This window comes from Periplaneta americana, chromosome 13 (genome assembly GCF_040183065.1).
Source record: "Periplaneta americana isolate PAMFEO1 chromosome 13, P.americana_PAMFEO1_priV1, whole genome shotgun sequence".
In the NCBI taxonomy this organism is placed as follows: domain Eukaryota; kingdom Metazoa; phylum Arthropoda; class Insecta; order Blattodea; family Blattidae; genus Periplaneta; species Periplaneta americana.
This window is the reverse complement of record NC_091129.1, coordinates 63816632-63842247: the sequence shown is the minus strand read 5'-3', so window position 1 is coordinate 63842247 and position 25616 is coordinate 63816632. Positions and strand designations below refer to the sequence as shown.

The 25616-nt window shown below is 36.0% G+C and overlaps 1 protein-coding gene across 2 annotated transcripts in view; it reads right to left on the bottom strand.

Moving 5' to 3' along the window:
- Window positions 1-763: 763 nt before the first annotated feature.
- The window catches only part of LOC138712014 (death domain-associated protein 6-like), a 96926-nt gene continuing 72073 nt past the window's right edge, over window positions 764-25616 (bottom strand). For both annotated transcript variants that reach the window (XM_069843392.1, XM_069843393.1), the window contains one exon: window positions 764-25532. In XM_069843392.1, the coding sequence (XP_069699493.1) occupies window positions 24487-25532 (1046 nt within the window). In that variant the 3' untranslated portion in view covers window positions 764-24486. The remainder of the gene's footprint in view (window positions 25533-25616) is intronic.

The following is a 25616-nucleotide window of genomic DNA, read 5'->3' as shown; positions in this document are numbered from 1 at the left end:
CCCGGAGTCATTTCACCGGCATTATCACCTTCATATCATTCAGACGCTAAATAACCTAGATGTTGATACAGCGTCGTAAAATAACCCAAGGAAAAAAAAAACCATCAGAGATCAGCACTTTTATCCAGTGCTGGGTACCAGTACTGTGTAAACTCTACAGTAAACAAAAGTACCCAATTCACTTGTGTCTTTTAAATGTGGCTAATACCATGTTTTTCATTTAATCATATGTCACTTCTTATTATATTATTGTATTATATAATTTTTGTGATAGATAGATATATATGTATTCCACTAGGTGGCTAAATTTATGGATGCCATACTATTGCCGTATGCCACCATAGCAGTCCAATGGCTTGAGCATTGGAGACATGGGTTCGATCCCTGGCATACCCCCAATTTATGACTTGTGCTAGACAAGCACATGGTCCAGGGATTTTCTCCAGTTCCCTTGTGGTGTCCCAGCAAATCTCCATTATTATCTTCATCCCATTCCATTGTGGGTGTAGTGCACCTTGGGAACAACTCTGACAATAAAGTGGTCTACATAACTGGATTCACATGGATGATTGATGAACAGTGAAGTACCAGGTCTAAATGATCTATGTTGTTTTTACAACCATTTTTTATGCATCTCATGGTTTTTCTTACCGCTTTATAATTCCTGTGTTAATATAATACGTAGTTGTTGATATTATGATGATGATGATGATGATGATGATGATATAGTTGCTATTATGCTCAATAAGTCAAAATGTATAAATAATTATACAATATACATTTATTGGTACGTATACAAATACAATAATTTTAAGAATAGTAAGTTTTTTTCTGTATCGTCACATTTCTAAAAATTAAATCCGAGGGCATGAAGACAGTATTTCTTCCATGTACCACAGCCATCTCTATACAAGACAGATTGAAACTTGGCAACAGTGTGAAGCCAACCAACTAGCCAAGCTGGCATATTTATGTTCAAGATGTTTGCAGGTTGAATTTATTCCATGTAGAAAAAATTATACATCAAAAAGATAAATGTTTTATTATTTTGATATTAAATGTTGTAACTGATTTGCATTAATGCTTCATTAAAACAGAAAGTTAAGGCTGGTTCACAATAAACCGGGAACGGAAACGACGAGAACGAGAATGGAAATATTGTAAAAATACATTTAAATGTGAGCATTTACAATTAATTATTGTGAATGCTCACATTTAAATACATTTATTTTAACATTATTTCCGTTCTCGTTGTCGTTTCCTTTCCCAGTTTATGGTGAACCAGCCTTAAAATGCTGCAAACAAGTAAATACACGTCAGTTACAGCACACCTGTGCTACTGTATTGTATAATTAGTCAAGACAAGTTGCATTTAGACCTAAGCAAAATTGAGGACTGTTTTTGCAAAACTTGCTAACTGCAAAATTCGCAAAATTGAGATTTTGGTGGATTCGTTAACACAAGGCAGGGCTCTACACGATGTTAAAATTATCTTAGTAAAATTGAATTATTTCTTGTCTCCAATCAGTTTTTTGTCTCTCCTGTAAAATTTAGTTTTTTTTCAGTTAGCAAGTTTTGCAAAAACGGTCCTCAATTGCTTCTATAGGTTTCTAACAGGTTTACAGCTCAGGAATCCTTGCTGAATAATACCCAAAATCAGACAAATTTGGAATGCAGGAACACTCCCAAAAAATGGTTTTAAAATGACGGACTGGTAGTTTCATACTATATGCAAAAAGAAACTAATTACGCTTTGTAGAGGAGAGAGATGATGCATTTATTTGAAGTTAAACATGTTTCAAATAAAATATCTTTCAACAATATACACAAATGTTATATAATTTATGTTAAAATTTTCTTACAGAATTTAAAAAATCAAGAAAACAATTTGAAATTTTGTTTAAAGTTTTGTTCATTACAGAAATCTACTTCCTCAAATAAAAGTAAAATTAAATTAATCGTCTTTATCAGTGTCATCACATTCAATATCGGTAGTGGGTGGCTGTTACTGCAACCACTGATTTGGCACTCGCCACAAGCAGTTGAACATGACCATCAATTACGCTTGCATCAACATCAAGTAGCACATTTAATCTTGTGGGAACAGTGTATCTTGTTGAGTAGATAATTTACAGCTAGTGACATGTCGCAGATTATAGAATAGTAGGGATTATAGTATTCATATCAACCCTACTCTTCTGCATTGACCCTCTCTTGTATAGTTTTCCAGATTCTTATTTGAAAGTAAGTGCGAAAGTTGTGCTATTTTGTAGACAAATTGGTAGGTGGCAAAAGCTTGGGTAAAACAAATGATATAGCTGCAGCTTCCTTTTGAAGTATCATTCTATGACATAGTGCATTGGTGGATTTCAATATTTTGCACCCATTGCCCTTTTTCCAGTAACTTCATATTAGAGTGTTGGCAACAATAAGAGCAAAATGTATTTACAACTAATGAAGTTCAACCACTTTCATCAGTTTGTCAAATGCTGAGATCTTCGCAACAGAACAGAAAACAAATTCTGGATGTGGTATCAGCATGGAAAAGGATGCAAAAATAAAAGAAACTTGTAAATGTCACTACTCAACAATGATTGAATATACAGGATTGGGAGATGGCGCTAGTCTTGAATCACTGCGAAAGTGCAACTTGAAACAATTTTCCTTGGCATGGTACAAAAACAGAATCAGCAAGTCTTCCCCTATTACCAGTGGCGGCTTGTGAACTTGTGGATTGGGAGAGCTGCAGTAGATTTCGGTAGATACAAATTTCACTTCTTGATACCATTACTAATAAGTATAGGATAAAAATAAATGCACTACATATCGAAAAACCAAAACTTTCTGACTTAGTTGGGAGATGTCTGTGGCATCATTTGCTAATCGCTAAAAAAAACTAATACCATCGATTTCAGTCTGAATTTCTGATCGGCAGACACTCAACTTACAATCTACCAGTTCATTCTGAATTGTCTTAGAATTACCTTTAAACAGTGGCATGTTCCAAATGATTTTTGAGAGGCTCGTTTAGATTACTCATGGACTATAGTAACCCACGAAATACACCAGGGTTCTTCGAATCGTTTTTTCATCATGTCCCCTAAGGGGAAGTTCATATTGGCCACAAAATTTGATTCAATCAATATTTTTAAAAATAATTTCACGATTTTTTCTCACTTCTTGATTATGTTTGAGAATGTTTGTTCTGTTCGTTTCACTTAATTGCGCAGCAATATTAGTTTTGCCTAACATAGCCAATGAAACAACATTTTTTCAGGTGAAATTGCAAAGATTCGTGCTTTTTAATTTTTAGGGGCAAATGTCCTAAATCTGTCACACCACTCCTAGTCTATACAGTATCACCACCGAAGAGGAGGCAACGACAAATGCTCAGCGTAAATTTCATTGTTATACTTCCTTACATATATGCACTATTTCGGCTGGATGAAGCTTGAGTAAGATTTAAGTTGGGTAACGAACGACTCTTTAATTTCACTTCATTAAATCAATTTTCTCCCCAACGGAAAGTTGAGAAAAATAAAATTAATATTCTGTAATTCACACACACTCATGCTTGCACATTTGCACTGGTTAAGTTACAGTACTAAAACATCACACCAAAGCAACACTCAGATATAATGATGGTCAACAATTTTCTAAAACTGGAAAAGAAGTCTCTTTCGTATTTTATGTGCTGTATCAAAAGGATTACACTCGTGCAATCATTTTGAGTTAAGGCAAATATTAGGTTCTGCTGGAGGCTGGATATATATGTAATAATAAGGCAAAAGAAAAGATTAATTTCGTTACATTAACTCGATAAGATTCTACAACAATAAGTATATGAAGAGAAAATAAAAATTTTGTCATTAAGTTTCAAGGGAATAGATAAGATTCTACAACAATAAGTATATGAAGAGAAAATAAAAATTTTGTCATTAAGTTTCAAGGGAATAGAGAATCCATTTAACATAGAATTACAATAGCGATGTGGGAGGGGAGGAAAGATCTTCCCTTGTCGCCTGGCTCTGCAAGCCACTGCAGCGAAATATGGGTTTTAAACAGCGGCAATTTCCCTCCGCTTCCTTCACCTCTCTACGCCCTGACCTAGCAAGACACACTCTCTATGATCTGTCCCACCCTGCAGATCCCAAGACGACTTTGAATGTAGTGTCAATTCCAGTACAGTCGACGCGCAAAAAGATTATGCATAAGATAATAGTACATATTCCCGGCCAGATGAAATATAAAGCAATTTACCAATAAAAGCTGTAACAATAATTCTTCTACAAATTAAAATAAGTATTATTTTTATTTTCCTGTCAAAGCAGGGAGTGCTGCAGTTCCGCAGCTCTTATGGACGAGCCACCCCTGCCTATTACTGTTCTACATACATTTTCTGATGTAGAGATTGCAGTATGAACGATGTCCACATCAGCATCCCCATCTGCGTTGTGCACAATACACCAGTACTTCAACAACTCACCTACAAGGCTGCTTGTTGCTTTCATTAGCCAAGAAGTACTCCCTCTTTCCGACAAACTTCATGCTCAGACTGAAATTAACATTCCTATTTGTCTTGGTGCTAGTCTTCTGTGGGCTATGTCCTTGATCATAGGAGAGTCGCTGTAGCCATAAAAAATAATTACCGGTATGGCTTTTCCATAGGTTTTGTGGGTGAATTCGGCATAGGAGATTAAAATTCTCTCATGCGTTTCATTGTTAGTACATGAAATACGATTTAGTAGAGATCCAGTACATACTGGTCTGTACATCGAATTTCTTCAGCTTTTTCCATGCGTAAATTTTATCAGTGTATTTTAATACTGCACGAGCTAATTGAGACTTATTGGCTTTCTGCAACATACTTCGTGATTTGAATAATGCAAAAGGGTATGCATATGGTTCGTAACACATGATCTTTTTAACATGCATTTCATCACCAGTGGCAAATCATCAATTTCTGGAAAAGAAATGCAGAATCTGCTTGAATATCGCCTTAGACAGGGCTCACAAAGGTAGCAGCAGATCCTAGAGTTTTCACTTTGTCTCACCTTTTGACAGAATATGTGAATACTGGTTTCCCTATCATTTTGTCGATGATGGGAAACAATTCATCAATGTTAACTCCAGGATCAGCAGTGACTCGTGTAATAATGTTGCAAAGACTTGAGTCAGAATGGAATCGACTAGTAGTCATTCGACTACTTTCTTAATGCCATTACAGACATGGACAAATTATTAGCAAAACTGACGATTTTTATGGTATAATTTTACAAAATTTGACTTTTAAATTTTGAGCGGCAATTGACATTTTTAAATATTTCTGAGTGTTATAATAAAACTGTCAACAGTAGTCTAAATTGAAAAGTCAAATTTTGTAAAAATATGACACAAAAATCGTACATTTTGCTAATAATTGTCCACGTCTGTACTAGAGCAACCCACATTATGCTTTATCTTTTTTCAAATTATGCTTTATTTTAAATTTCTTTTAACATAAATAATACGTAATAATGTCTCTTATACTAATAAACGTAAGTCAAATACTGTTTATGTATATCATCAAACTGAATTTTTTTTCGTCACTAATGTTAGTTTGCAGGATAGGCCTATTAAGTTTATAAAAGAATACACTGTAAGCAATCTAGTCATGAAATGAATGAAAATCTAGTCATCCTTGTCACTGTCACTTGCACTCTCCAGATGAACAACACCCTCTTGAAGTTGATTTTGATTAATTGCAAGTTAGGCCTATAGGCTAAGTGAGATTAGATTTTCTTCTGTCAGACATGACTATTTAGAGTTCAAAATTCAATTGAGAGTACAAAAGCTTCTCTCAACTGAGGCAGATGATGGAGGAACCATAATTGCCTTCATTGCCAGCTTACTTAGGATAAGCATCTTGGTGGAATGTTTGTGCCAGAAGGATAAGGCAGAAGTTGAAGACAAATTTTCTCCATGTACCATTGCTGCATATGTTGATATTTCTTCCACTGAAACATCAATGGCAGAGAAACGTTTCTGTTCACTTGAAGTAAAAACCGAAATCTTCTCAGGAATAGCTAATGTTGGATCTAAATTCTGAACTTACTTCCAGAAATTTAGAGCAGGATGATGTTCATTCATATATCCTGCAAATTTTTTTAAACGTTGCACCTAAACCTTGAACCATCTGAAGAATTGATGATAGAAGAAGCCAGACCTTTGTTGCATCTTGATTATCTGATTCCAAAACCTGTATTTGATTGCAGAGTCCTCAGAAATTTTAGATATAGCTCTGAGTTGAAGTAAAAGTTCTTTATTTTCAACCAGTTGCTTTAAGTTTGTTACAGCAGCACTGCCTTCACCATCTTCCAAATCAATCCAATGTTTGACTGCATTGAAATTGATGCAATGATATTTTCCTGCCTTCAGTCATGTCTCCCAGCGAGTTATTACAGGAACTGGAAGTAGAACAAATATTCCTGCTTCTTTTAGGCAGTCCAGCAATCTCTCCCTTCTGGCTTGAGTTTTCGCTAAATCAGCCTTAACAGCTGCAATGAATTCATCAGCAATTTTTAGTGAAAATCTAATCTCTTCAGCACAAAGATGCAATACGTGAGTCCAACATGTAGAATGTAAAAGCTGAGGTGCAACTCCAGCCAGTCACTTGCCAGCAGAAAGCATATATGGTGCACTGTCTGATATTAAAACAATAAAATTTCTTCTGTGAACATCAATAAGATCTAGTGTATCAAGTATTAGATTTCCTATGACATTGGCATTGCAGTATTCAACAATTTTGGTTTTCACAAGACGAAGTTTTTCATTCACAACACCCAGTGGAGCAACAAGAACATTCACCACCTTACGATTCTTTATATCTGTTGTTTCATCAACCCCTAAATAGACAGAATTCCCTCACATTTTGACTTAGTTTCCTGAAAGTCGTCTTCAGCACACTTTGCAAGATACCTCCTTAGAGTGGTTTCACTGGGAACTGGCTGCATATATGTAGCTGTCACTATCCACTGACAAATCATTGGTTACAAAAGACATGCAATGGAATACCAGCAGAAGTGAATGCTTCCACAAGATCTTTCATATTATCCTTGGATTTTTCCATACGGTGTCATACTTGAGGTATCATACTGGCACGTATGCTGCTAGGACCACCTGAAGTTGAATCCTGTCCATCACTCTGTTTCCAAGATCTATGCTTAAAACTTTCCACATGTTTCTGCACAATGGATTTTTTCGAAATTAATACACTCTGAACATAAGGTACACAAAATTTTCGCCTTTTCAGCCACAAAATTGTCTGTAGGAAACTCGCGAACCCTTTGTATTGCAGTCACAGATGTTTTCAGCACGCTGGTATCAAATAGATGAGAATCCTTCTGATTCAGAGTGTGAACTGGCCATAAAACTGTTAAACTTGTATTCTGTAATGTTATTTCAATTGTTGTCCTGTTCCTCACAGAACTACAAATACACTGTGTCGAGAAATAAATGCTCACCACTTAAAATCAGATGAAGATATCGTGATTTACATCTGACAAGATAGAGAAACTGTCCACGTTTATGCAACAAAGTTTGAAAACAGCTGCATGAGTAACTTTCGTTTGTTTGTTGCTAGGACACTAAAACAAGCCTGGCGCAATTTTGTAGGAGAACACACTATGGTAAACATGTGAACACCACAACAGAAATTTCAGTGCATGCTATGCCTAGTAGAAGAAAAATCTGTTACACGAGTACAACGCCATGTTCGTCATACATGGAATGTAGATCCACCTGAGCATAAAGCAATTCTCAAGTGGGACGAAACACTCCGAGAAACAGAATCTTTGTTACCACAGTCTGATAAACATGCAAAATGGTGTGTAACTGAGGAGACAGTTGAACATGTACGAATGACATTCTCTAGGAATCCACTGAAGTCGATACAAAGAACTAGTGCCGAGCTTCAAATCCCTAGATCAACATTTCACAAGGTCATGCATAAACGTCTACATTTGTATGCTTACAAGATCCAGCTTCGTCACCAGATAAAGTCCAATGATTGTCTGCTTATGGAAAATTTTGCTGCTGAAATGCTTCTATGAATTGACAGTGACAACTCGTATCTAGACAACATTGTTTTCTCTGACGAAGAAACTTTTCACTTATGTGGAAAAATGAACAGGCACAACTGCCGGATACGGGTTCAGAGAATCCACATGTTATATGTGAACATGAGAGAGAGACACCCAAAGTCCCACAGTGGATATTTGGTGTGGATTGACGATGAACTTCGTCATTGGACCATTCTTCTTCGTCAAGGGTACAGACACAGGAAATGTGTATCTAGACATGTTGCAGAACTTTGTTGTTGACCAACTTCCCCCAGGATCGGTCTTTCAGCAGGATGGAGCCTCACTCCTTTATCAATGGATGCGTGAGTTCTTGGATGAAAAATTCCCCCGATAGGTGGATCGGAAGACGAGGACCCCTTGCCTGCCACCCAGGTCCCCCGATCTGACTCCGTTGGACTTTCTTTTCTGGGGCTTTATGAAAGATGCTGTGTACAACAGAGGCAGAGCTAACAGTCTGGAGGAAGTGAGGCAATGCATCACAAATGGAGCTGCGTTAGTGACTCCACCAATGTTACAGAATACTTGGCGGGAGCCTGAATATCATTTAGATGTCTGCAGAGCAATTCAAGGTGCACACATCGAGTTGCATTGAGCATTCTCCGAAACTCTGAGAGTTTTTACACCAAGTTAAGTAAAAAGGTATGTTAATAAACCACTATTTACACTTGAAATTATCACTTATTTCTCGATCCCTCTAAGCAGGACACGGTGTAGAACTATAGTTAAGAATTTAAAATATAACTTATATTCTTATGTTTGAAATTTCCATTGTTGAAAAACTAGCTTCTCATTGTTAATGTTAGTATTTTTAATATTAATTGTTGGTCACAGTTGTTACAAACAGTGCACTGAAGCTGGCTGTTCGTTTTCCAAGAATTGTCCTATTTTAAATATTATGCTTTATTTTTTTTTAAATTATGGTTTATTGTCCTAACATTTGTTTCATTGAGACAGTTTGATAACCAAAATCATGTTTGGGGTAGCAACCACATGTCTAAAGTGCTGTTATGCTTTCGGGTTGCATTAGTCATTGCTGTCCCTTTATTGTCTGGTTACTCTTATTTCTCGTGTTTTTCACTACTTTCCAACAAAACTCTGATGTATACCTGCATTGTTAAGTTATACGTGGAATACAGGAACATAACAAAAGCCACATTGCCCTTTAGATTTCTGTAAATTCACTTCCTCTTGTCAAGTCTTCCTCTGCTTTTTTAGGGAACATATTAGTACTTGTTCTATTACCAGATTTGATCAAAGTCCAGCCCATAATCTATCGCTTATTCTTACCACAAATTTACATTCCAGGAACATTTTGTTCACAGTTTAATTTTCAGAAGGTAAGCTGAGCACTGTTTGCAAGTACAGATATAGCCACTTGAATTCATTTTAATGTCCAAAATTCACAAATAAGCAAAAAAGTGTTTGTTATAGAGTAGCAAATTAGTTTCTATTTGCATTTAGTAGGAAACAGCCAGTCTGTCATTTTGAAAACCATTTTTGGGGATGTTCCGTGTTCTGATATTGTCTGATTTTGGAAATTATTTAGCAACCATTAACGAGCTAGAAACTGTTTAGAAAGCTTCTGAAGCAATTTTGTCCAGGTTAAAGGCATAATTGCTTTAGTTTGCTTGGACTAAATAGCCTATATTCAATTGTTAGAGGTTAAGATAGCTTTGTGTATAGTTAGTAAAGTATTTATTTATCTAATGGCTGGTAAATTGATAACAGAATCATTAATCTTCAAAGAAAACAAGTCAACAAACATAAAAAAAAAATTCTATAGAAAAAACATATTCTTTCTGACTTCCCAATAGTGTTTCACTTCTGTGAGTGACTGTAGGCCAGAACATACCTCACTGAAAGGTGATGTCGGTCCATCTCTGTATTAGTGTTACACAATTTGCAGGATGATGTCTCCATTATTCCTAAGTGGAAGAGGTGTTCCACCAGTAAATCATGCCCTGTTGTTAGACGAAAGAATGTGACTGCACTTTTTCTTGGCTGAATTGGTATTTTCAGAATTGACTCTTGAATTGTTTTTTTACAGATATTTTCACAGACTGGAATGACATTGGTTTTGAGTAGGTTAGTGGGAGCCGAGCTCCCTTCTTAGCCAATGAGTCTGCTTGATCATTTCTATAGATTGAGCAGTGACCAGGTATCCACTGTAGAGCAACTGTTTTATTGTTTGCTGCAAGTTCTTTTAGCATATCTTGGCAGTCTTTTTTTCTATTGAACCAGGCCAGAAAGTCTGACTAAATGATTGGATAGCCATTCTAGAGTCAGAGAGAATAACAGCATTACTGAATTTACCTAAGTGGGCTGTGAGTTGTTGTAATGGCACTCTAATTGCTTGAACCTCCCCATCAAAAGCGATGTATTCTGGCCTACAGGGATATAAAATGAAAACAGGCTACTATGGATTCCAGCTCAGTAGCAGTAGCAGTCCTGATTAGTAAAGTATAAAATATTGAAAACAGAAGTGCATTAATCACATTATAAACTGTGCATTGTAACATGTGAGGATAAACCTTAGAATAAACACTTTTATCGTATACAAGTGTGGTAAACAACTACATTAAATTGTTATTGTTTTCAGATGCCTGACAAATGCCGTATACCAGGTTACAGTTCTTCTTAAGTTTCCTATACAAGTGTTCAAATTTCCATCAAATCCTGAAATATAGTCATTTTTTCGTGCGAATTCTCCATAAAACCTGATTTTTGTTGAAAATATCGTGATTATGAAGTAATTTAATGGATTTCTATCATACATACATCTTGATTACACAATTTTTAACACTATATCACTTCGGAATATGTATATATGTCTTTCTCCTGTTAACATGTTTTGGTCTGTTATTGACCTTCTTCAGAATAATATAATACATATTCCGAAGTGATATAATGTTAAAAGTTGTGTAAGCAAGATGTATAATGAAGGCAAGACGAGCCATTTAATACACAAATACAGGCCAGAAAGGATTTCTATCAATTTCGCGGATATATTTCGCTTAATTTTGGACTTTCATTAAGAGATTTGTATTTTTCATACATAAAATTAAGTTTTTAACGCATTTCGCGTATATTGTCAATAACAAAAAATCACACCCCTAACCATGTTTCATTAAGTCAGATTTTGGAATTTAAAAATAAAATCCGTGTCATGAGTTTCTTAGATCTATGTTCTTCCCAATATGGAAATGTATATTTCTGTGCTGAGATTTTTAATTATACCTGCCCTGCCACCTTTAAATAATATTAGTAGTGATCAGGGTGCGAATTAAGATTTCTGATGAGCAGGGATAGAATCCTAGATAGAAAATACCATAAATAAAATTATTATTATCCTCATTCGATACGGCTCAATGCTTGGTCGCACTGATTTGCTTGTTTTGCATCTTGATTATAATAATTATTATAGCCATGAGCAGGCTTAAGATAAGATGTGGAATTCCTAAGTTATTGATTGTTGTCAGCTTGCTGGTGATGATAATACATCAATATTATTTTCTTTGCTTACTTTAGACTGTGCTTTATAAAGTATACTTGTATTAAAACAATTATATTTTGTGAGGGGGGGGGGGTTGAATTTATCCCTGGCAAGGATGTTAATATGAATTTATGAGGGGGGGGGCATAACTTTCCAACAGGCTGGAAACCTCCCCCCCCCCCCGTTAATTCGCACCCTGGTAGTGATACTCAAAAAACTGAAATCTATGCATTCACAGAGCAGCAATTTTGAAGTGATTTATTATAACATGTTTGAAACAGTAGATGTGCTCAGTGACATACCAGCATTTTTATATCGTGGGCTCTTTTTTTCCATGGAGGAAGGGCCCCAAGGCTTGCACTGCAGCCTGAAACTTATTGTGCTTATAGCTGGCACCAGCGTTTTGGGCGTGTGTCCTAGATATATAGAGCCCAGTTTGTGAGCATGTTGATAGTGCAGCTGAGAATGGTACCATTTCATATACACGTCACATCAGCCATTTGCCAAACACAGTTGTCAGACTGACTGCGGCAAATGTAAAACACTCGCACTTAACGTTCCCATTACTTATTTCACATGCCAAAAACGGTGACGCGGACTGTACCACTCCTGTTTTGGGAATGATATTTGTCACCAAATGGTCATGCTCTTATATGAGTACAGTACACTGCACTATGAACTTAATCCAGGCTAAGGTAATGATAATAAGTGAATAAATGATAGTGGAATGAGTCAGAGGTGTAACACCAGAAGTTACCCAGTAATTCTACTTCAGTTGGTTGAGAAAAAAAATTTTGGAAAAAAAAATCCCAACTTGTAAGAATCAAGATTTGAATCTGGACTCATTCGTTTCATAGTCACACATGCTGTCACTCCATAGCAGTGGACTATGTTGTGGGCTTACTGTAAAACTCATTAAGTGCAGTTTTTGTCATTTTTTAGTTATTTATACAGCCTTTATCACAAAACGAAACTATCAACTGCAAGAACCAGTTAAGTGCAATTCTCTCAATTCTCTCCCCACATTGGTCAACAGGTGTCACACAAATCAGTTAAGTACAAAACTGATTAATCTTTACAGCTAAAACGAAGTAACATACATGGTCTTTCCTGTCTTTTTATGTTATACAAAGCATTAATAATTAAATAGCAAAAATCCCCCAAGTGCACATAACTGATTTTCTTTATTTTACACAAAATAACATTAAATGAAAGCAAAAGTCCGCTAAGTGCACTTAAGAGGACTTTAGCAGCACAGAATCTTGATAGGCGAGGAAAATAACAACATGCTCCTGAATTAATAATAAATAGTATAGAATTTTTGAAGTACAAAAATGAAAATTATAAGATTTCAAATAATATGGTGAAGAATAAGATACTATATTCTCATTGTAAGTTATAGTATTTGATTGACCAATACTCTACAAATATTGCTAGTGAAACAGCTGCCAATAATGGAAATTTTGTTCCATTGTTAGGACAATGTGCTAATATGAGTTTCAAGATGTCATTATTACTATGTAAGAATAGTTGAATATACATTATACAGCTATATTGAGTTCAATTTAATGTAGCAGTGTTGTGTGTAACTGTTACGAGTTTTACATGTGTCATCGAGCAGTGCCTTGTTATTCTCATTGGCTATGAAGATTATGTAATTACAGTGATTATGAAAAGGAAAGTTTAATGTAGTGTATTGTGAGTTTCATAAATGTCATCCAGGGGAGATTTGTTAGTCTCAATGGCTAAGAAGATTGTATATAATGGTGATGAAAGGGAAAGTATGTACAAGTATATAATATACTAACCACGGCATTAAATTCCTATAAAGAAGTGTATATAGTATTTGTGGACCTAGAAAACGCATTTGACAGAGTGGATTGGAATAAACTGATGGACATCCTGAAGAAAATAGGGTGGATTGGAAAGCCAGGAGGCTATTCAGTAACCTTCATAGGAAACAAGTCAAAGTCAGAATAGGAGAAGAAATGTCTGAAGAAAGTGAAATAGGGAGAGAAGTACGATAAGGATGCCCAGTATCGTCTATGCTGTTCAACATCTACTTGGAGGATTTGGTGAAGAACTGTTTTCAGAACATGGGAGGGGTGAAAGTAGGAGTAAGAATAATAAAGTGCATAAGATGATATGGCGTTGTTAGCAGAAGAGGAGACAATACTAAGGGATATGCTACTGGAGCTAAATGACAGCTGTGAGCAGTATGGGATGAAGATAAATGCTAACAAGACGAAGACCTTAGTTGTCGGAAGAAAAATAAAGAAGGTAAACTTGCGAATTCTAAATGAGGCAGTAGAGCAAGTGAACAGCTTCAAATACTTGGGATGTACTGTAAGCAGTAACATGAGCTGCAGCTAGGAAGTCAAGAGAAGGATAGCAATGGCAAATGAAGCTTTTAATAGAAAAAGGACCACCTTCTGTGGACCTCTGAAAAAGAACTAAGGAAGAGATTAGTGAAGTGCTTTGTGTGAAGTGTAGCACTGTATGGGGCAGAAACATGAAAATTACGACAAAGTGAAGAAAAGCGACTAGAAGCATTTGATGTGTGGATATGGAGAAGAATGGAGTGTGTGAAATGGACAGACAGAATAAGATATGAATCTGTGTTGGAAAGAGTGGGTAAAGAAATAATGATGCTCAAACTGATCAGAAAGAGAAAAAGCAATTCGTTGAATCACTGGCTGAGAAGGATGCACTCGAAGAAATGGTGAATGGGAGAAGAATTCGGGGCAGAAGAAGATATCAGATGATAGATGACATTAAGATATATGAATCATATGTGGAGACTAAGAGGAAGGCAGAAAATAGGAAACAATTGAAGAATGCTGAGTTTGCAATGAAAGACTTGCCCTTGGGCAGAACACGTATGTATGTATGTATTTTATTTATTTTAGTAGATTATTTTACGATGCTTTACCAACAACTCAGGTTATTTAGCATCTGAATGAGATGAAGGTGATAATGCCGGTGAAATGAGTCTGGGATCCAGCACCGAAAGTTGCCCATTTGCTCATATTGGGTTGAGGGAAAACCCCGGAAAAAAAAACCTCAACCAGGTAACTTGCCCCAACTGGGAATCGAACCTGGGCCACCTGGTTTCACGGCCAGATGCGCAAACAGTTACTCCACAGGTGTGGACTGTATGTATGTAATGATATATCAGAGGCATGGTGGGTTATTGGCTGATATATGCAAAAAAAAAGTAAAATATAAATAATCTCCATTAAAAAATGTTAATAATATTTTTCTTCTACTGGGTGCCAGGGTTGCCAGATGGGACAGTCCCTTATTATATTATACTCATCTCACATCCTGCACAGTTACTGTTCAGGATGCAATTGTCCCATATTTCAAATATAAATATGACATCGGTGTGATACTGGTGTCTAAGAGAAATGTTTATTTTCTGCCAACAGAAATCACTGTTAACCTTCGGACTACCAAGTGGGGTCAGAAGAGAACCCAAAGGAAATTTTTTTATTATTTTAATATGAAAATGGTATCTGTGCACATTGATACTTCTTGTTATTGTCAGATTTGTTTATCACGTCATGTCTGTCATGTTGGTTACATAAATGTTCCGTCTCTGAGAGAATAATATTTATTTTTATTCAGTGGGGTCTCTGTTGACCCCTCTTGGTAGTTTGTGTTGTACAAAACTTTTGTCACCAGTTTATTTTCTTTTCCCATTGTTGTTGTTAGTAAGCATTTCAGGCATCTAAAATTGTTTGTCCCTTGCTGTTGGGAATTTGTCTTCCCTTTTATTTCAATACAGTAGATTATTGGTTTAGATTGAGTTGTGCACAATTACTCTTCTTGATACATAAAAATGTCAGGAAGGAATATATAAATCCATGGCACTACAGCTCTTTGCAGAGCCAAGACCCACTAGCCTGCTGCTGGCCTCACGTCCACATACCGAAGCAGAGGTGGACGATCATCCAGCCAGAATGGAGGTATCGTGTGGTTAGCACGATGATCCTCCAGCTGTTATAGCTGGTTTGCGAAACTGGATTTTCACTACCTATCGTAGCTCCCCAAGTGCATCACGATGCTTGGTGGGCACCGGTCCCATACACTGGCGGAAATTTCGTGAGAAAATTTCTTTCCCCATGAGGACTTGGACCAGCGCGCATTCAGTAACGCGAGTCCTTGGCGGGATGCCTTAGACCTCGACGCTACGGCGCAGGACAGGAAATATATGACATACATAATCAGGAACATGTTGTTGAAGTGACTCATATGATACAGAGTGACAATGAAAGTGAAAATGAAGTAGTTGATCTGTCAGAATTAGAAGAGACTAATAGAAGAGGTTGAAGAAGTAGCAGATGAAATAGAAAATAGTGATAACGATGATGATGTTGGTGAATATGAAAATGATGATATGCAGATTGATGAAAATGATACGAGTAAAAATAGAATGTCTTGGTCTAAAACTTCACCAAAAGCCACGCGACGAACAGTTCAATATATTATTGGAGTGCCTCCGGAGCTTACATGTGCATCTCAGAGAATTCAGACAATGAATGATGCTTTCAAGATATTTTTGGTGATAGTATTTTAAAAATTATAATAGACTGTACTAATAAAAAGGAACAGGATTTTCATGAAGAATGAAATACAAAGAATCCAGAAAAACAGAGACAAGGCTGCCAACAGATGGCGATGAAATGTATGCATTTTTGATAACCATGAGTGTTTTGAAAGCTAAACGGGAGTCTATGGAGTTCTTATGAACTACAGATCCCATGTACAAAAGAGACATTTCTTGCTGCAATATCTCAAACTCTATTTCAGCATTTATCGACATTCATCACATTTGATGACACTAGTACAAGAGACGAAATGATAAACTGCTTGATATCAAAGATGTCTTCAGTTTGTTTGTCGACCACTGTAAGTCCATCTACTGTAAGATGTGAATTAGGATTGTAGCTGAACAACTTGTTTCTTTCCGAGGATGCTGCCCTTTCATTGTTTATATGAAGTCAAAAGCTGGTAAGTATGAAATGAAAATTTGGGCCCTGGTTGATGTAGAATCAAGTTACGTAATAAACTTATAGGTGTACACTGGAAAAGAAGGGGCTGCTTCTGAAAAAATTAATGTCAAAGAGTAGTGTTTGATCTAACCAGCTGCCTACAAGGAGGATATGGCATTACGACAGATATTCCTTCTTACATCTATTCCACGTGCAAGTGAACTTTACAAGAAATATTTGACACTGTGTGGAACAATGAGAAAGAATAGGCAAGGAATACTCAAGGTATTGTTGCCTAGCCGTAAAAGGGGGGTTGTCGATACTATGGACAAAATACATACACTCAATGTCCTGCGTCTCCCTATGGGGAGCATAGGGCCACAATAAAAGAGTGGCATTTTGACCATTTGCGGCCAAGGCCTTCACTTCTCTCCAGTTCTTCCCTAGATTTTGAGCTTCTTCTTGAACAAACCGCCGCCATGTTATCCTAGATCTTCCTCTTCTCTTACTCCTCTGAGAATTCCATTCGAATGCTTCTTTATCAATGTTTCCTTCTGGGCGTCTCAGGGTGTGTCCAATCCAGCACCATTTTCTTCTTTTTATCTTCAAATCAACGGGCTTCTGTTGCATCTTCTTCCAAAGTAATGTATTGGAAATGACGTTAGGCCACCATACCCCCAATATGTTGCGTAAACAACGATTCACAATGTTTGGAGTTTGAGTGAGGTATTTTGTCACTTTCCATGTCTCACTGCCATAGAGAAGAACTGATTTTACGTTACTCTCAAACAAGCGCAGTCTATGGATAAAATGGTAAATGAATATTCTGTGAAAACAACCAGAAGACGATGACCTTATGTCTTATTCCTGAACACTGTCGACATTGGGTGTCTCAATGCTTATATAGTATGGAAGGTGAAGAATCCACATCTTCAGTCAAGTTCTACGCACAGAAAAAGGAACTTTCTGCTCCAATTTGGGAAGGAGTCGATCATTCCGAAAGTGAAACGATGACTTCAGCATCCCACAGGATTTCATAAACCAGCAATAACTGCAATGAGATATTATCTTGTTCCTGAGCCAGAGCCTATGGGAAGACAAGATGGTGAACCTCAATCAAGCTACAAAAAGCCGATGTCAGTTGTGCCTTAGAAAAACTGACAGGAATGCTAGTGAAGCCTGTGAAATGTATAAAAAAAATACATGTGCGAAAGCCATATAAAGAAAATAACCAAACCAGTGTGTCTTCCATGCAGTGAAAATGTGAACTAGACTTCATATGTGAAATTTGTTGCATAACTTCCTTCTGTTCAGTTGTACACACTTTTTATTTTTTGTGAACATTTTTGCTTTTATTGTCAAAAGTATAATTGCCCTTAATTAGTTTCAACATTTAATTTGAACTCACGGAAGAAACTGTGAAAAACTTGAATGCATGAATTCGAAATATGAAAAAATGTACTAGAGAAGGAAATTTCAGGGTGCAATTGGAACTCATTGATTAAATATGTTCTATTTTCAAAATGCACTATATTTATAATTTTATTAAAGTATTTTATTACATATCGTTTTCATTGTTCTTTATCAAGCAATTTCTCCTCGGGGTCTTGACTGACCCCGCTTGGTAGTTGGTGTTGGTCTTAGAGCTTGGTAGTCTGAAGGTTAATGACTCCTCAATGGCTGTGCAGAATGTGATTCCGCACATGACGTGTTTGTATAAGAAAGTATTATTTTTCACTGCATTCAGGATCATTCATTTTGTCAGCATCTGTTTCTTGACTAACTTTGTTATTTACGACAATTATCGGGATTTCAATAGTGATTCTGCATTTAATATATAAGAAAGAGTACAGTAAAAAGAGAGTATCTTTCTTTTTTGAAGTGTCGGATTTTGATTCATTTACTACAACAGTGCAAGTGTAGGTTATGGATATCACATCATAACAGAAAAATAAAGAGCCTGGAAAGAAGGTAAAGAGACTGTGCGTGTTCTGAAAGGAATGATTTGAAGATGAAATGAAGGAATGGCTAATCAACGATCATAAGCACGAAGCTTTCTGCAAGTTCTGGAGGAAAGCATTTTTAATCACATATGGTGGATGAGCAGATTTGTCACAGCATATTAAGGTTGTTGGAAGTATTATCTTCGAAAGGACCTCTTCCTTTTGGCAAAATAACCAGCCTGGTTCATGTTAAAAGCTGCAAAAAGATTTGGATCTTGATGCAATGTATGATGAATATTGTACAGTAGAACTCCAGAAATTGATTGGAACTGTGATCTGTTCGGATTCTCCGAAAAACATGTAATATTCTTCACAGTAGGCCTATACAGTACACAGTTACAGTATTAGCAACCACTTGGCAACAGCATAATGATGAGACAAAAGAGCAAGGGTTGTGTGATCTTGTGTGGAAGCGTCAGCACAGCGGTTGCTTGCATGTTAAAAAGACAGTAGCCAATCACAATAGCAGTATCTGCAGTACACCGGAGTTTTACATACTTAGTGGATGACCTCTGTTATTGGTAGCCTACATATGTAAACAGAATAAATCAGGACAAGTGAAGTGTTTATCATTTTCGTTGTTAAATTAAGTGAATATAGATCTAGTGTTTGGTTGTGTAATATCATACAGTAAAATGACATGCAAAAAGAAACATAGCTCGTGTACATTAAAAGAAAAACTGGAAGTTCTCAAGCAATTGGACAAGGGGGAAAGTACTACAAAATTGGCTAATGAATTTGGTGTCGGGAAAACCATTGTCAATGACTGCAAAAAAATAGGTGGGAAAATAAAAAAAATATTGTAACACAAGTGAAAGAAAAAAAAAACATTGAAATAATGCCACAACTTCACCATGTCTGTGCATGATAAAATCGATGAAGCGACTTCCTTATGGTTTACTCAGGAAAGACAAAAGACATTCCTATTAGCAGCACATTGATTCAAGAAAAGGCATTACAGCTCAACAAAGGTATGAATGACGATTCAATATTTACTGCTACCAATGGTTGGTTACACTGCTGAAAAAAGAGGCATGGAATCCGGCAATTAACGATAAGTGGAGAGAAATTATCAGCCAATGTTGCTGCCGCAGAAGAATGTGAGTTTGCAGATTTCGTCAGAAAATTACTCGCAACAGCTAGTTTAAAATGCTGACAGAATGGACTTAATTTCAAAGCACTTCTTACTAAAAGTCTTGTTTCAAAAGATAAGTCGTCTGCACTAGGCTTTAAGATGAATAAATATTTCACTGTTTTAGCCTATAGCAACAAATAAATTACCACTCATGGTAACTGGAAAATCTGCTAACCCACGAGCCCTAAAAAAACACACACAAATATGAACTCTCTACCTGTTTATTACAGAAATCAGAGCAAAGCTTGGATGAATAGTGTTCTGTTAAAGAACTGGTTTGAGAAATAATTTGTTCCCTCAGTTAGAAGGTTCAATAGAGAAAATGGACTGCCCCTTCAAGCTTTACATTTGATTGACAATGCTCCATCTCATCCATCGGATATGAATGGAGACATAAAAGCAATCTTTTTGCCACCAAATATGGCAACCTTTGAATCAAGGTGTGTTACAAAACATGACATTAAATTATCGGAAAATGCTTCTACGAACTCTAATTGAAGGAGAGGACAGTTCCATCTTAGAAAAAAAAAAAAAAAAAAAACTATAAAGAATGTCATTTACTGGGTAGCTGAGGCTTGGGACAATTGTAAACATTTACTCCAAAAATCGTGGAAGAAACTGTGGTTAAGTCTCGTATTTGAAGAAACTCCCTCCATCCAAATATCAAACAATGATGGCCTTCTATAACCTGTTTAAGAAATCCCGGAATGTGAAGAAGCAGGGAAAAATTGTATTCGAGAGTGGATAGCAGTCGATGACAATGGTCATGAAGTCTTCAGAGACGAAGACATTGTCTCTTGGTCCTGGAGCAACCTGATGACAATTCTGAAGATACAGGTAGTGAAGCAGAAGGCGTTTCGAAAGACCTTGTGTCACATTCAGATGCTGCAAATGCTCTTGAGTTGGCATTATGCTAGGTAGAACAGCTCGCTGCTGCCATGCCGACTAATGTGATGTTTAAACAACACTGGTGCAATATCACATCATCTAGTAGGTTTAGTTCCTTACACCAAAAGAAGATTACTGATTTTTCTAGTTAAGTGAAAGTTACTGTGTCTTCATGAAAGTTACATAATTAAGAGGAAAATATTGTTAAACAGTACATTATAAAATACTTACTTACTTACAAATGGCTTTTAAGGAACCCAGAGGTTCATTGGCGCCCTCACATGAGTCCGCCATTGGTCCCTATCCTGTGCAAGATTAATCCAGTCTCTATCATTATATCCTACCTCCCCCAAATCCATTTTAATATTATCCTCCCTTCTACGCATTATAAAATACAAGTAATAATAATCCGAGGTACAACAGTCCATGAAGGACCATGATCAACCAGCCGGCTGCTGGCTTCACATCCGCATGCCGAAGCAGAGGTGGACGATCATCCTACCAGAACAGAGGTACTGTGTGGTTAGCATGATGATCCCCCCAGCCATTATAACTGGCTTTCGTAACCGGATTTCGCTACCTATCATAGCTCTCCAAGTGCATCATGATGCTGAGTGGGCACTAGTCCCATACACTGGCCAAAATTTCATGAGGAAAATGTCTTCTCCCATGAGGACTCAAACCAGTGCGCATTCTGTAACGCAAGTCCTAGACAGGATGCCTCAGATCACGACAGGTGCAGGACATAAAATACAAGTACATACAGTAAAATACAGTAATGACGTTTTTATGCAACAAAAGTTCTATTCTGCTAAATGTCAGCTTGAAAACTGTAATCATTTTAAGTACAGTGCTACAATAAAATTCTTCCCCTACATTGCAAGTGAGATTTTAATTTTTGTTTTCCTCTATTACAGATTCTGTTCGGATTATTTTGAAGGAAACAGTGGCACTTTTAAGCACTGCAGAAATTAGTGTAGGAGAAAAATTGGTAAAAATATTTTGTGTAGTGCGAAGAAAATTAATGTTCCAAACTTTGTGAAACTTGTATCAACTCGACAAAAGATGTTGCAATAAATAATTGATATAACATAGGTTCATAGTGGTATGTAAAATAGAGAATTTCAATTGCACAGTATCAGGTTCAGTTTTATTAAAATATATTAATAATATTTAGTTGCATATTTTTGCTTGTTTTAATTATGCTCAATTTTAATAAATATTGTTACTTCATTTATGATTGTCTATGAAATTACATACTTGATGTGCGAGCACGTGGTAACATTCATACTCCTGTCCCGTATTTACACTTATGAGATCCGGCAAAAAATGGTGAGTGCACCACTGGTAAGAATAGTAAGTGTATGATATTGAATAAGTTCTATCATCTTCCCTATTGAAAATTCCTGAGCACGTTACTGTGATATATTAATAATGAAAAAACTTTGAACTATTATGTCTTTCCTTTTAGTAAACATATATCATCTTTCTACTGAATGGATATCATAGTGGAGATGTAGAAGACTTGATACAACTAAAATATAAGAGAAAACAGAGCAAAATCATTACCAGGAGGGTTCAGCAACAAATGAGACTAATAGCCTAATGATAGTCTACCTAACTAGGGTTTCTATTAAAGAAAAATTGAATTAAATATAAATATTCATTTAGAATTTATTAAGAGGCTGATTATTAAACCCTGGTTGGGACGGCTATCAAATATCTATATGGTTGAGTTCAAGGAGGTAATGATGAGAATTGTAAAGCAATTGATTTTGATTCTGACTGTCTGATTATACACCTGACTCCAATGACAAGGAAGGTGCAGACGTGTGTGATAATGTTTAAGATAATGTCGAGGGTAAATGGTCAAGATAAGAAAAAAAAAAGTCAGAAAAGTGACAGGAGAATTTAATTTAAAAAAAAGCAGGAAACTCAGAGTAAGAAACCAAAGCAGTAAAAATTTGTCAAAGAATGAAAGGTACAGTACTCTATTTGTAGATATTTCTGGGGTTGTGATTATAAAAGGCAGAACTATATCCTTAGTAACACAATGAGTGTGATTCCAGCAAGACGAGAACAGCCACTGAAACACTGCAGAGATTCTAAGATCTATTACTTAACTAAGGTGAGGGAAGATTTACTAGGGTTTCTTTAACATCCTAAGTATTTCTGTTAATGTCATTGATACAGCTTATAAAGGGACAGTGGAGTTTTCATTGGTAGTGATAAGAGAGGCAAAAAGAGTTCGTGCAAGAAAACTCACCCAGATGATATATAGTGTTAAACAATAGACAGAAAAGTTTCCAACAGCGGAATCACACTACTTAAGAAAATCCATTTAGACCCTAAACTAAATATCACTAACATGTATAGTTTACACAAAGAGGAATGCTAAGATGTCAAACCAGTTAGTGAAATAACGTACAGAAAAATATTTTGTCAAAACTACAATTGGAGAAATCATGTTTTGCTTGGACTACAGGTTGTCTAACGCAAGTTGTAAATTCAGGGTGGATCTACTGAGATTTGAACCTAGATTGCCTGGTTTATAAGCCCAGCTCGCTAGCAATGAGCCACCATGACAGTCATTAAAAAAAACTTTTCTTGGGTGTTTTACAATATTTTGTTGCTTCTGATTCGATATTTTCATTTTATAATACTGATGCATGTTCATGTGGTAATTTCATTAGTAATATTTATGAAGTGCAACACAGACATTGTCATGAATGCAGAACACCTATTTCAGTGCAGTGCCATAAGTAAAAACAAAGTGCACAAGATATAACTAGCCTATATTGGGAAGCAAGAGGAAAATGGTATAACTACCAAGATCCAGGTCATTGGAAATCATCATATTTTTATGAACCAATAGTAGCTGCTATAATTAATGAATTGTTATAAAAATCTACACAAGATATAAGAATGATACACAGCAAGATGCAACTCAAAACAATAAAAACAAAATAAAGTTGACAGTTTTTCAAGGAAAATGACGTTAATTTATAAGAACAAAATGTATTATGGCCCTGGAATAAAAACTTGTATATTGTAATAATACATGGATTTTGTTCCTTTCTTGTGAAATTTGTTATCTTAAATATTCTGTATGTGTATCTAACGGCTATTGCGTGACTGGCTACTTATGGCCAAGTGGAGTTGCCACATTATTCATTCTGGCTTGTACAGAGATGGCAGTGCATGTAGAAAGAATTGAGTAATGAGTGTCGTGTTTCAAACACATCTTATTTTCTGCAACCATGTTTCTTCTTAATCACAGTGATTTTACTGTAACATCTGTTTTCATAGAGCCACTTTTAGTAGCCGATCTAATTAATGTAACTTTTTAAGTCATAAAAACAAAATATAAATAAAACAGTCATCACATTGCATAATACATAATTACAATTATATCCTTGTCATAAGTTACTCAAAATGTCTGAAAAAATGGTAACAAAGTCAAAACCACTGCATCTCTGATATTCATATAAACGTTCTACACTAAAAAGTTGCTGCAGCATAACAACAATACAGTGCAATTTTTGTGTATTATTCTACAGAAGAAAGTGTTAGACTAACAGATATATGTCTCAAATATATACTTTTTGTATTATTTGGTACAGTAAAAACGCCAAGACATTTCAGTTCTTTGAATAACTTATCTAAAAGACAATCAGTACTCAGCTCATGTAATACATGTTACACACCATAAATCATAATTCCGTCTTTATAAGAACACACAAAAAATTAATTTTAATTTTCCCCATTCTCAGTGCAGAAGACAGGAAAAGAGCGTATACAATAAGTAAATAATTTAAGAATAGCTTTGTATGTACTATAAAAATGTGTATCACTCCAAAGTAATTACTTCAGGTGAAATTGGTTTATCATGACCCCGTCTCGTATCACCCCTTGATGAACTTGGCACTTCAAAAATTTTAGGTTTTGACTCTGACTGCACTTCCATACGAGTTACAACAAATTTATTATTTTTACAGTATTTGCTTTTTAACGTGTCCAAACAATGTTCTGATTTCTTTTTAATGACACTATCAGGTTGTGTTACTATTATATCTGGCTCATCTGAATCTTCCGCATCCTTTTCAAAAATTTTCTCATCCTTTGAACAGACAAGTATATCATTTTCATCCAATATTTCAGCACTATGCTTATTCTTGTTATCGGGAAATAGCACACGTGCATTCGATTTATCTGACTGTTTTGGCTGTGAAGACTTCACACCAACACAATCCCTAGTAGTCGAATGTGATACTGAAGCTGTAACATTAGGAGTGGATGAAGCTTTTATATCACTAATTTTGAATGTATTTTCAAAAACGTCAGTTTCTTGTTTTGGATTGGAATGATGTGGAACAAGGGAAGATTTAACATCATTAATATTGTGTTCTAAGTCTAAAGACTTGGTGTCTGATCTTAACATCTTCTCCGATGAGACGGCTTTTTTCTCAGTAGCACTTAATTCTGCAGGTAACACAGAAGCAGGGCGAGATGTTAATTTTTCTTCAGACTCACTTACAAAGTCATCATTATGTTCATGTTCTCGAGACATCGATGGTTTCTCTTTGGTACTATCATCATCCTCATTACATGGCAATTTAAAATAACACAGACCACGTTCACTTAAATCTTCTCCTATGACGGGTGGTGATACAGGACCATGTCGTCCTGTACGGTGAATGTCTATGACAGTCCATCTGTCAGAACACTCATTATTTGAGTACTTGTTGCAACTTTTCTGATCTTTTTCACCATCGGACGACATACCAGCAGAAACATCACACTTCTTAACAATGTCATTGTCATGAATTTCCGAATCATCTGATGCAGCGTTACTGTCATCATTTTCAAGATCATGCATTTCCCCTTCTTCATCAGCTGAAACATGGTAAGATAAAACAAAATGACAATGAAAATATATGTGCCAAGATATTTAAGTACAGTAATGGCTTTTGCTTTTAT